The 13,166-nt window shown below is 39.8% G+C and overlaps 3 protein-coding genes across 3 annotated transcripts; 2 read left to right on the forward strand and 1 right to left on the reverse strand.

The window, feature by feature from the left end:
* Positions 1-899: 899 nt before the first annotated feature.
* Positions 900-2,764, forward strand: prdx1 (peroxiredoxin 1; the record flags this gene model as incomplete). Its single annotated transcript, XM_010776078.1, has 3 exons — positions 900-1,083; positions 1,165-1,287; positions 2,525-2,764. Coding segments are annotated over 3 exons (530 nt in total), but the record flags the coding sequence as incomplete, so codon positions are not given.
* Positions 2,765-6,557: 3,793 nt separating this feature from the next.
* On the forward strand, positions 6,558-9,174 carry LOC104949679 (aldehyde dehydrogenase family 9 member A1-B-like). Its single transcript, XM_010776075.1, has 3 exons — positions 6,558-6,752; positions 7,221-7,333; positions 8,007-9,174. Exons 1-3 carry the CDS (start codon positions 6,628-6,630, stop codon positions 8,099-8,101), a joined length of 333 nt encoding a protein of 110 aa, XP_010774377.1. The 5' UTR covers positions 6,558-6,627; the 3' UTR covers positions 8,102-9,174.
* Positions 8,233-12,748, reverse strand: zte38 (zebrafish testis-expressed 38). The gene is made up of 12 exons (XM_010776079.1): positions 12,698-12,748; positions 12,337-12,481; positions 11,648-11,711; positions 11,458-11,494; positions 11,350-11,370; positions 11,231-11,257; positions 11,056-11,123; positions 10,814-10,962; positions 10,488-10,720; positions 9,499-9,544; positions 9,364-9,407; positions 8,233-9,268 (listed from the first exon to the last, which is right to left on the reverse strand). The coding sequence occupies exons 1-12, from the start codon at positions 12,746-12,748 to the stop codon at positions 9,200-9,202; spliced, it is 954 nt and encodes a 317-aa protein (XP_010774381.1). The 3' UTR covers positions 8,233-9,199.
* Between the last annotated feature and the right edge of the window lie 418 nt (positions 12,749-13,166).

Below are 13,166 nucleotides of genomic sequence, written 5' to 3' on the forward strand. Positions count from 1 at the left end.
CATCTTATTGGGAGAGACCAACACATGGCCTGTCGCACCCAATCAGTGCGATACAGCAGAAGAAACCCGCAAAACCAGTACACATACTGTTATTATTAATACAAAGTAATTAACCACACACATCTATTTAAAACAAGTAGATTTCCCTGATAATTGACATGCTGAAAATCTTAAGAAGAATGTCCCCTCCCCCAGCTCTCTCGTCCCTGTCATAAAAGCTGCTTCCATTTCATATAGAGTAATAAAACATGTTTAAGCTAATTTCTCCACAATGTTTGTAGCCATTTAGTACGCACACATGAAAGAGTAAAAACAGAGGTATAGTTGAACAGTAATCACGCAGCACATATATTTACTGCAATGAAAACACACACATTTGCCCTAAGCATGTGTAACGCACCCTCTTCTTTTATGAGGGAAACATTCCAGAGTTTTGGAGCTATCCCCAAATCAGGATGTCCCCTGCTCACATCCCTCTCTGAACACAAAGACTTCACCTCAATATATTGGGGAGGGAAAATATACTTTGTCCCTTCAAATTTAACACACATGAATATATATAAAGTGACTTTAAAATGAATATACTAGATTTAACTTCCCTGCCATAACACGGTACTTTAATACTTCAAATAATTCCGATAATCCTTCAAACGTTAGCTTTTAAATCTTAAAAATTCAAAAATCACAAAGTGGTGATAAAATGTGGAAATTATCCTGCCAACAAAATGTGCAAGTATCATTAAAGTCTCTTTGCCAGAGATATTATTTTTTCAATATTCTGAAATCCAATGGAAAAATCCCATTGCATTTTGTTGAGGGAGCTCTTGAGATGCTATCTCCCGGGTGTCTTCATTTATACATCATAGAAGCACCACTGTATTGTGATACATTTACAAAAGCCTTACTTGTTTCCATTTCCTTTGGTGCAGGGAAATATGTTGTCTTTTTCTTCTATCCGCTGGACTTCACCTTTGTGTGTCCAACTGAGATCATCGCTTTCAGTGACGCTGCCGAGGACTTCCGGAAGATCGGCTGCGAGGTCATCGCCGCCTCTGTCGACTCACACTTCTCCCATTTCGCATGGTAGTTACCAGTTTGATTTCTTACACAGCAGATTTTATGGATTCACTGTTGCAAAATCCTCACTTTTTCTTACCTCCTTAGGACCAACACGCCACGGAAGCAGGGCGGTCTGGGTGCCATGAAGATCCCCCTGGTGTCTGACACTCGACGCACCATCTCCACAGATTATGGTGTCCTGAAGGAGGACGAGGGCATTGCCTACAGGTGGGTTTTACAATACAGAGTTTAAATATGCTTTGAACAAGGTTCGAAACAAGGAAACATTGTTCATTGTTTAGGCACAATTTAAAAAATACACAACATAACTTATTTAAAGCTTTTACCCAAAAATATTCAGAATGTAATAGAGCAGTGGTTCCCAACCTCTTTCTCTTTGGTGACGTGTATCCCTTGAGCTGTTCTTTAAGAACCCCCCCACTCATCGGTGATGATTCACATACATTTTTTCTTGTGTTAAACCCTTTGTAATCGTATTCAAACCAACCACTCCTTAGATGAAATTCACTTGTATGACTCACCCTTAATAAAAATCAATTTAGACTTGCCATTAACACTTATTGTGAGTGGAAAATTAATCTTTTGTTAGGACTAGAGCTTTTAATAAGACACTTGAGCTTGCTTTTCTTTCATACGTTTTGATAGTTCAGGACACCAGGATTATAAAAATAATAATAATAATAATACATTTTATTTATAAAGGCGCCTTTGAAGGCTCTCAAGGTCGCCTTACAAGGTACACAAAAAAATGTTTTAGTTGTTCTAGGGGTCCCCGTACCCCCGGTTGGGAAGCACTGTAATACAGAACACAAGATACAAACAATTATAAGAATTCAACTTTGATGGCAAACTATTTTTACAAGCTATAATAAAAACTATAACATTTAAATTCAATGTAGAAAAAATAAAATAACTGATAGTGAAAAGAGTATGTTAGTATGTGTGATATTTGAGTGTGTTTGTGAGAGGGATAGTGGTTTATATACCGGCATTGACTGCTTAGCAATAGTAATGTTAAATGTCACTATCAGTAAAACAAAACAGAAATACAATATGGATACACACATATCAAAAACACAGTGAACAGCAGTTACAAAACAGCAGTTAAATGCTCTTTTGGTTGATTTTGTAACATTTTATTTAGGAATAGTATTTTGTCAATTGGGAAAAGCCATTCTATAAAAGGGTACCTCTGCATCTAATCGAAAATGACCCCTGCAAGTGATAAACTCAGGGGGACAAAGATCGGATGATTGACTTGATTGAGCTGCATAAGAATGAACCTGTGATTTTGCTTAAAGTCGTTTTTGTGGTAGTTGCTGTTTCTCGCTGAGTGAGATAGCAAAAATTCAAAATATATCATGAAATTCACAACCATTAAAATGCTCTTTTACGGGACTTAATTGTTTGGAGACTGATAACCTGCTCTTTTTCTCTCTTTAAGGGGTCTGTTTATCATTGACGACAAGGGCATCCTGAGACAGATCACCATCAACGACCTGCCTGTTGGACGCTCAGTCGAGGAGACCATGCGCCTGGTCCAAGCCTTTCAGTTCACTGACAAGCACGGAGAAGGTAAGGTTACATTATGCAAATGTGTGGCACCCATGATGCATTTTACCACGTATTGTAGCATCCAGCTTGAGTTTGACTATTCTGACACATAGACTGTATATATAAATGGACGTAGTGTCCGTGACGTCACCCATAGGATTCTGCAGAGTTGCCGAGAAGCCCTTAGTAGGCGGAGTCGGCCACTAACGGCTTGACAGCGACGTCAGAGTCTAATCCCGCCTGCTCCAAATAAGGGCAAAGAGGCGGAGCCGAGGCGGGACCTGCTGCCTCCGAACTGGAAGTAAACAGAGCTAGCTCAGGCTAAGAAGCTAAGCTAACATGAAATACGTGCATACCAAGTTACTGCTAACAGTGTAGTTCCCCGATATAAACGTTACATTCATAATCAAATGAGACAATCTGCAAGAGAATTAGCTATGTTTTGTTATTCTTAATGCTTGTCATTCACACGTTAAGAAAAGAAGGACTCCACCGCCCGGCCCCGGACCTAACGGAGCCGCAGTGGGCTAGCTCCGGGACGCCGGCTGGAGCTAGCCCCCTGCGCCTCCGTTAGCTCCGGCGGCCACCACTGGGATAATTGGGTCCCCTATTAACATTTGCTCCCGTTTAGCATTATGGGCGTCATAGCCATAGACTATAAAAGTCTTACCCAAGGCTGAATCATAAACTAAAATGTATATAGTATAAAGAGTTACGTCCTTAGCTGGCTAATAAGTAACAAGCTAAGCTACCAAGCACACAAACACCTGTGAACGGGACATGTATAATATTATCATTTTAGACTTCTTGGAAGTTCTGTAGTACATTCAAGCGCACAGCACAACATTTTAATTGTCTGGTATTTGTAACAATATTCCCTAAAAGGCACAATCTCCTAAATCAACACCTTCATGCCGATCTAGATCCCTCCGCTTCGCGTCGGGCTCCTGATCAGCCTGTCGGTGTTCTTTTCCCCATAATGACCGCGCCGCAGCACATTATCCCTTACATAACACGGCAGGGTCCGGGACAGTTTGTTTCATCTGTTTTCAATAACAAAGTATTGGCTTTCAGATATTAAACTTGTTTTGGCCAATTCAGATGATAAATACAACTTTGAAGCTTGTAACGGCATAATTACAAGCGGAGAACGGAGTCATTTATGACTCCGTTCTCCGCTTGTAATTATGCCGTTACAAGCTTCAAAGTTGTATTTATCATCTGAATTGGCCAAAACAAGTTTAATATCTGAAAGCCAANCGAGTCGGACTAGTGTATGGTGTGAGTGTCGGATTCGGACGCTCACGATACACGACATGCCTCGAGGTGTGTCGTGGACGCCCGACTCTCTTTCCTATTTCCGACCTCCACCTACACACACACACGACCACACAACGCCTCGAAGACGTCTATACCAGGTAGCAACGCTGGCCAATGCAGTGTCACCTGGTCCTTCTTTTTTTACCTTTTTCTTTTTTAGAAGGTGCTCCGCAAGACAGCAGTCGTAATCGCTCCAGAAAAGCACGCACAAATCCTCACAGACATGAGACGCCCGTAATGTCCCACATGAAATTCGCCCAAACACCTGAGACGTCCTGGCAAGAATGTACGTCTCTTTTCGGATCGTACTACGTGTGTTCCACTGCCCCTGCCGCATTATTGGCCTTTTCGGTACTGTACCTGGAAATTCATAGTCTTAGTCTTAAATGGAAAACAAGCAAGGGTGTCTCCCTTTTACGATGTAAACAATGTAGGTTCTCTTCTACCTCCTCTTTTTTTGTTTTCGGTGATAATTTTCCCCCGTACGGTGTAATATAACTTCTTATTCTGAACTCAATGTGGACCCCATTTCAAGTGGGGTCGACAATGGAAAATGGTCCGAAATTTTTTGTTAATTGTTAGTTGTTTAATATTGAGTTTTGGAACATATACTATATTCATATACGATAGAAAGATTTTACCGCGGTTAGACCGTATTAACTCTTGGAAAATTGAAAATGGCGCATGGAACTCATAGGAATGATTTATGAAAACATGAAAATAGACTTCGATTCTAACAATTAACGTCCTCCCCGACAAATGAACGATTATCTCATAAGGATGTGGAGAGTACATGAAGATGAATTCCATTTCAGGACTCAAGATGAAGGTGGAGACTCTTTCGTGTCTTGTGACTACGAGTGGATTTGACCGCTAAGTACATGCACGCGTACTTAGGGGAAACTGTTGTATGAAAGATTAATGTAGAAGGTTTTACCCTCTCATTACTTCACACACACACACACAAAATCACGGCGCGTGTGAAAGTCCTCGGTAGAATGGACCTTACGTATATGTAGTACGCTCATTAGCTGTCTCCAGAATGCGTTATGTGTACCGCTCAGACGATCATAGGAAGGAGACCGTCAAAATCCTAGACTAACCCTGGTTTCCCAAGTGGAGGCGTGTCGTGGCATTCGAGGGACCTTCTGCCATGCACATTGCAGTTCCTATAGTTTTAAACATGAGCGAAGTGTGCTCGGCAGTACCTTCCGCGCGAAAATGCGAGCAAAGAAAACGGACCCGAGTTGTTTCCCCTGTCCTGAGAGAGTCCACACTGCGCCGACGTGGTCCCGGAGGGCTAAGCACACACACGAGACGGTTGTCGCCAGAGGCCATAGAGCTAGCGGGCCGCAGGAGAACACACACACCACACACACACCACACACACACCTTTGAACCGTCCTTACGTGGCGGAATACCACACACACTTGTGGGCCAGGGCAACGACGTCTGGAGCCTATGTAAAGTAATTTAGTTCGATACCAAAGTACACGGTCTAACGCTGCGTACCTTGCCGTATGTTGCGTAGTTTGTGCTGATAACACTGGACGCCGCCAACTCTGTCCTCAACCTGGGAATACTTCGCGGAGTGAAGTGTGCGCAAGTAGGATGTAGTGCCAGTGACATTTTCTACTCGTCCTCTCTAAAGGGGGCGCCGAGGCTCAGTGCACGGAAATCGAGGGAACCTACACGGGTAGAGGTATTAGACGACGAATAGCTTAATATAGTTTATGTGGTCTTGTCTATTGTTAATTACTATTTGGAGGGCAGAATAGATGGGACTTATTACAAGGTCCTACATCATTAGAATAAGTTTATTTATTAGTTTTACTGACTATTTCGTTATGTGTTCGACTGTGTGCGTTATATTAAGCGTTAAGTAATACGAGTTTTGTGGCACAACACACACTTCACGTTTTTATGCTGTATTAGCCTTCCTATACACTTTTTACTTTGTGGGTTTTGGGCTATTTGTGTATAGGTTCCGAATTTTCAATAATTGTTCCCCTTGCCCGACCCACTTATTTGTATTTGACATGTTTGTTTTGTTATATAGTAATGTGATTGGTGTAGCGCCGAATACCCTTTTCTGTTGCCAGTCTTACATAGCAGAGTCTTGCTGTCTCGCAGACCCCACGCAGCAACCAGGAAACAACACCAGTAATCCAGCTCACACGGTCAGCTCCTCGAGCCTAAAAGGGCGGAGCAGCGAGCCCCTCAATGTCCCGCCAACACTGCACCCAGACCCCACGCAGCATTCTCATCTGTTTGTCATTACTGGTGTCATTTCCTGGTTGCTAACAAACGCCATTGTAACACATAAACACTGATTTTCCGCTGTAAGGGTGGTTGACTAATCAGAACAGAGTGGGCGAGCTGACCAATCAGAGCACAGTGGGCTCACAGGGATGGGGGGGCAGGAGCTCCAACAAGCTGTTTAGGACAGAGAGTGAATACACATACTATACAGAGATGCTGTATGAGAAACCAATGTGAGTTTGGAAAATTGAACAATGTAAATCTATTCTAGTATACCTCAACAATGGAATTATGATCAGTAGAAATGGCCATGACATGAGACCTTTAAGTACAGTACTTGAATAAATGTACTTAGTTACTTTACACCATTGGCTTTCTCTTTGTCCTCGTTAAGGTAACTGCACGGATGAGATGACCTGTGTGAAGGAGGAGATCTTCGGTCCTGTCATGTCTGTGTTGTCTTTTGAAAGTGAAGAGGAGGTGCTGCTGAGAGCCAACGACACCGACTTGGGACTGGCTGCAGGAGTTTTCACCAGGTGGGTGTGGTGACACATTCAGGGCAATCTCGCAGGCTAGTAAATTAGATTTTTGAAAAAGTTGTGTTGGTGAAGTATGAGCCTTATCTTTTGATATTTTATTTTAGGCAAAACAGAATTATCCTATAACAAATGTGTTAAATACAATACAGTAACATCTCATCATATTATTGCAATATATTTGCAGATGTATCAATCATAGGTCAAAACACTTTCAAAAAAAGACAGCAGTGTAGCGCTGTTGATCCTATCCCATCTTTTCTTTAAGAAAATGTTTAAATGGCTATTATATTTAACTTTTCTGAACAATTAAGGTTGAAAGAAGCAATATTAGGAGTTAAGGGACAAAAAAGTAAAATTGAACTATTGATAGACCACAAAGGCTTGGGTAAATAGTGGTTAAAATCAACACAACTAAATAGGGATTGTTTTGAACCTTTTAGATTTTGTTTCTTTATGTTCCCGTAGCGATGTGAAGCGAGCCCATCGTGTGGTGGAACACCTGAAGGCTGGTTCCTGTTTCATCAACAACTACAACATCACCCCTGTGGAGGTGCCCTTCGGAGGCTTCAAAATGTCAGGTACAGACTGTAGGCTGTGTAGAGTTTTGCAGTGATGACCTGTTTTTGTAGTCAAATCAGGAAGTTAGCATCACAGGAGCTCCCTCGACAAAAGCAATGGGATTTAATATTGGAATTCTCAAATATTGCAGAAACTAAGCAGGCAAACACACGTTTATGATACTTACACAATTTGTTCAGCAGGAAACTCTTCACATTTTAACACCACTTTGTGATTTTTTAAGCATGCAACGTTCCGCTATAAACAAACAACACAATCAGAAGGCCCGCTAATCATCGCCACCGCTAAGCTAATGTTCAGCTTGATGTTTGGTCTTATTTAGTCACTTATAAGCCACCGTTGTTTTTATGACTCATAAAAGCTTCAGAGATTTACAAATGGGCTATGTATTGATATATTTCATATCATAAAACAAGATGTTAACCACGGAACATATTTCAGGCGTCAAACCAAAAGCAGGTTAAAAAAACTGTTCACTTTTAGGTTGATGAAGTAACCAAAGGTGGTAAAATGCTAACTCCTTATCAGGTTTTAGGACCTTAGACTGTATACATAAAGGTTAGCACGCAATCACAGGCAATTTTGTTTTTATTGGTATAATTTCAGTGTATAAAAAAACCTTCCCTAAACAAGAGTCGTGTGAGACTACTTCCTTTTCTTTACATTCACCAGGCATAGGGCGGGAAAACGGTCAGGTGACCATTGAACACTACTCCCAGCTGAAGAGTGTGTATGTGGAGATGGGAGATGTGGACAGCCTCTTCTAGGACAGAGACGCATGGAGAGGAAGGTGGAGCTGTAACTGCGACAGAGACTCAAAGTGTGGACCAGTACAAAGCTTCAGGGAAATACCATCAAAACTTTGTGCTCCTGAAAATGAGCCATTTCTATTTTTCTGAATGTCATTTTAATGTTAAACTGAGGGAAAATTAACTACAAATAGGGAATAGGGAATGGGAAAGTGACATCAGGAACAGCAAGTCCCTTTAAAATTAAACTTTAAAGTAGCTGACTGTATACTGCAAGTGATGATAATTGCTGAACTACAGCAACACAAACCGGGAATATGATTTACAACATGAAATATCGCAGTATACGCACATACGTGTACTGGCAGATAAATTATGCATAATAATTCGACATTTCGTTAGCATAACATTAGCTATCTAACCCCTGTCTGTGTGACTCTATAGTTGTCATTGAACCTGTAGGTTTGAAGGTCCAGTATCCCCCCGTTTGTGAACTTGACACGGGCCTCTACATTTTTGATATTTTTAAAATACAGACAGGTACACACCAACTGTCTGTTTCTGCCTAAAGCTTCTCTTAGCCCCAGAATGCACCGCGGTTCCCATTCCCTATAGCGGAAATTTGACATTTACATCTAAAGCACATTTCAATTAACATCTGCTCCAAATGGATTAAACTAATAGGTCCTCAGTATTGGCTGAACGATGAATTTTCCGCTTGTTGTGCATACATGTATTGATTTATATGATTTGGACCGTATGTATTCTTGCTAAAAAAACTCTTTAATCCGTACTGTATGCAGAATAATATTTCTACCGGAGAACAAATATGTTTACAAGTCAAGCTTTATTTCCTCAACAATCATATAAATATATTTGTATACATGCAAAATACAATAATAAATTAAGCTACTTGAACAGATATTGATTAATAGGCTAGACTGTACACTTCAAATATGCCTTTTGTACAAAGTTGTGTAAATTAGAACTTTAATTATGTAAAGAAACTGTCCAACGCATTTTCACATGTAACCAATTGTAACATAACATTAAACAGTGTTAACATTGCAATAAAATGAAGAATTATTTTATGTTTGTGTGTTCATTGCTGACAGCTTATTGTATTTTTTGATGTTGTGGCTGAATCCTCTTCTTCCGCGACAGATTTTTGGTAGCTGCATTTCTCTAAGATAATAAAGAAAGTCAAGTTTTCTTTGTGTCACATTTTTCAGTAACCTGAATACTTCAATATAATTATGCCTCTGCTAGTTAAACTGTACCTTTGCCATGGGTTTTTTAGGTTTCTTGAACTGTGCAGCAGACTCTGTTCAAAGGATAGTCAGCAGTGTTAACGTTTTGATAAGTTTGGATAGCTTTTTTACAGATTTACTGTTTTGAGAGCAGCGAAGACTTACCATCTTCAGAAGGCAGATCCTCTTCGTATGTTTTCTTAAGAGGGTCCTGTAACCGGTATTAAAAACAATTTAAAGGAACTTACAGCAAACAAGAAAAACAACCTTGATGCATGAGATGACTTTAAATGAATATTTCAACCACAAAAACGACCATTGGTCAATTAATTACTCAGTTCCGATAAACTTGAATTCTTGAAGAAAACGTTTTCTCACCTCCAGGGTGAAAAAAGATTCAAACAAACCTTGAGGAAGCCATGATAATTGGGTTTGCATTATGTAAACATATCTATTTAACAAACTCACACAACTCATGCAGTATAATCCAAGTGTCATTTACGAGACGATCAAAAAGTACAATGAATAATGGCTTTACCTGTTCTCCTGTTCCCTGGACAACAACATATGCCTTTGTGGTATTCCAAATGTATTCACTTGTCAATCATTAAATACCCAGATCACCTGGTGCCTGAATCAGCCCTCAAAATAAAAGCGTGAACGACAACTCAAATTAACTTCACTGAAATGAGTCTTTGCAAAACAGAAATAAAATAAATGTTTGACTATTAAATCATACAAATCAACTAATAGCTCAAACCAACAGTGTCACACTTGGGCAGGCATGCTAATGTTTGTGCATGTCCAAAGTGTTTTAAATAGTAAGGTTTTTCTGAATTATGCATGAGTTTGGGAAGTAGTGAGTTTACAACCTAATGGGTCTTGGAATATACTGTAGTAGTTGATTAGGAGTTTGAGAAATTGGGAGTTTATTCTTCGTATACTATATTTCATCCCGTGGTAGAATTCAAGGTACCACGGGATGATTAACTGATAAACGAATAGTCATTTTGTGCATTTGTTTAACATGAATAAGCTAGATTTAGTTCTTTTTAGGATAAATTACAACGAAAAAGGGAATTTTGTGGCAGTTTACAGTGAGACAAATATATAAGTTAATTCCAGCACTTTAAAAATCCTCCTTCCTGCCCCACCTCGATGGTCTCGCTCTCTGCAGGATGACTCAGAGAATCCTGCTTGCTGTCCCTCAGGTGATTCCCTTCTTGAAGCTTCTCCAGCCGGCTTTGATCGGCTGACACGCGCACTAGCAAGGTGTGGAACGCCGTCGGCACCTCGCCCACCCTGAAGTGCACGGCCATGCCTTCGAACCACAGGCTATCAGATTCGCCCTCTTTGAAGCCTGGGGGCTGGTAGTCGGCCGGGGTGACTTTGAAAGAAGAGCAGAAGGAGATGATTCCTATTATCCGAGGTATGACGCTAAGATTCTTATTTATTTGATTGGGCAGAGACACAATCTTACTGTCATCATAATAGTAGAGTTTCATGGTGATGTACACGTTGTTGGGGAGGGCTTCCAGGTTTTGCATGAGCAGGAAGAGCTTCCTGATGAGCAGTACTGAGGCTTTTTTGGTGTCCTCCAGTGTCACCTGCATCTCCACATCGTTGTTCCTGAGGTTTCATGGAGGTAACCGAGAAATCAGTTTGGTCACGTGGAAGCCTTTTCTAACTTATTTACTCAAACATAGAAAGCATAATCCTAACCTGAGTATGTTCATCTCAGGCCCCTTCTCAGTGTATTTATATTTGAACTGGTACGACTCGATAATGCACTGCAAAAGGAGAAAAATAAATGTATTTCAATGATGATCAAGCTTCATGCTGGGATCTGATAAAATTGGGTTTCTGCTAATATTTTTATATTTTTAAAATGACTTACATTAGGTTCATCTGGATTGGTGTACACCTATATTGCAATAACATGTACGGAGTTATTGTTCTGTTTTCTTTTTGTAAGCAATGTGTTGCCATTAAATGTTGCTTTATCGATTGACTTACCCCAATGAAAACAACCTGGAGCTGTTAAAAAGGACAACATTGAAAATTAGTAAAAAAAAAGAAAACATATTATACAAATGTAAATTATTCACGGATGCATTAACTTACATACTGCTTCTCTAAAGCATCAAAGCAGCCCATCATCCTGCAAAAAAATAAATAATTAGACCTTTAGTCTCCAAGTGCTTATTATCGCTGCCGACTTCCTACTTCTTGAGCTCGCTACGCCTTGAGCTAGCAAATGTGGCCAGTACTAATGTTTATTATGGGAGCATTAAGGCAGGAATTTTGTAATTACCATTTCACAACCTTGCTGGCACCAGGAGTGTTGCTGTCTTCACGCAAAACTTTGATGCACAAATCTGTGGGAATGGCAGAATAAAACTGCATGTATTACTTTTTGATGAAGAGCAATGATTACCACCGAGACAATATAAAGTTCAAGGCAATATTGTTATATGCACAATAGCTACACCATAATTTGGCAATCAAAATCCAGTCCCCAACCCAAAAGGCCTCGGCTCTTCCAGCAATGCAACATACTAGAAACTTAAGACATACAAAGAAATTATAATAGTCAGAGGAGAAATAAAATAAAATAGTGCAAGTGACAAAAAGGTTGAAAGTAGAAATAAGTAACATTTTGTGTACAGTGGATTGGAGTATTTTACTCCATATTGTAATACTGTAATATAAATACATATTTGGAGTGCAAACAGATTTACGGTATGTCTTCACATAGATCCTATAGAACACATACATCTGTTTAGAGTTTAGATATGTAAGAGCCTTTTATTAAGTGTATACTACTTTATGTGTTGGCTAAAGTCATACAAATGTATATTCTTCTCAGACTTTCATGGGTTCACAGTACAGCTAGGGTAGCCTACAATGTACACAAAAACAACACACCCATTGAGAGATGAATGCCTGAATTGTCCTTATTTTCCTAAACTTCTAGGCTATTTGAGGGTGTTTAATATTTACCTTCCAGATATCTGGACCTGTAGGCATCTTCTGGAAAGATCCCTCTGAGGTAGGTGATGGAGGACACCGCCAACGCCATCATCCTCTTGACAAAAACGAGTGACTCCTGCTCCGTTTTCAAGTCATTCAGGAACAATCCTATCCACTTTTATAACATTAAAAGGAACAAACAAAGACGTTAAGTAAAGGAGAAAACAGGAGCTACATTTGACTTGAAGGCCCACACGATGGCGCCGTTGTCTACGTAAAATGTCCTCCAGAGCTTACTTAAACATCAAGTTAATGTACACTTATAGATATACACACTTATTAAAACAAATGGTAAACATGTTATTTTAGCTTAAATGTGTTGTGGTCAAACCTCGGCAGTTTCCTCCTTGCTCTTCCTGGTGCACATCTTCCCAGCAGCCATTTTCACCTTATCACTATTGCTACTGATTAATTACCTAAGCTAACACTAAGCTAACAAGATGAATACAAACATTCAATATCAGATAGTGACGCAGACGCTTATTAAAGTAATGAAACCTTTCCTCACGGGCTCATTTTTAATATGTTTATGCTATGTTGTATTAAAACGCCTATAGGAAGTCTTAACAGGTTAAGCTTATGTTAATAAAACACAAAAATGACCTATACATTAGACAGGATATCTTTGTTTATTTTTCCCGCCACTAATCTGCGTGCCGTACACCAACAGTACATTGTCGGATTTACTGTACGTAAATGACCGGAAGTCATTTTTTACATTGAATTTTTACTTTATCTAAGCTAAAACGCCTGTGAAATAAATAAGTATAGGTAATTAATGAATACAAAATTGCAATATT

This window comes from Notothenia coriiceps, unplaced genomic scaffold (assembly GCF_000735185.1).
Source record: "Notothenia coriiceps isolate Sejong01 unplaced genomic scaffold, NC01 NC01_scaffold00016688, whole genome shotgun sequence".
NCBI classification, from domain to species: Eukaryota; Metazoa; Chordata; class Actinopteri; order Perciformes; family Nototheniidae; genus Notothenia; species Notothenia coriiceps.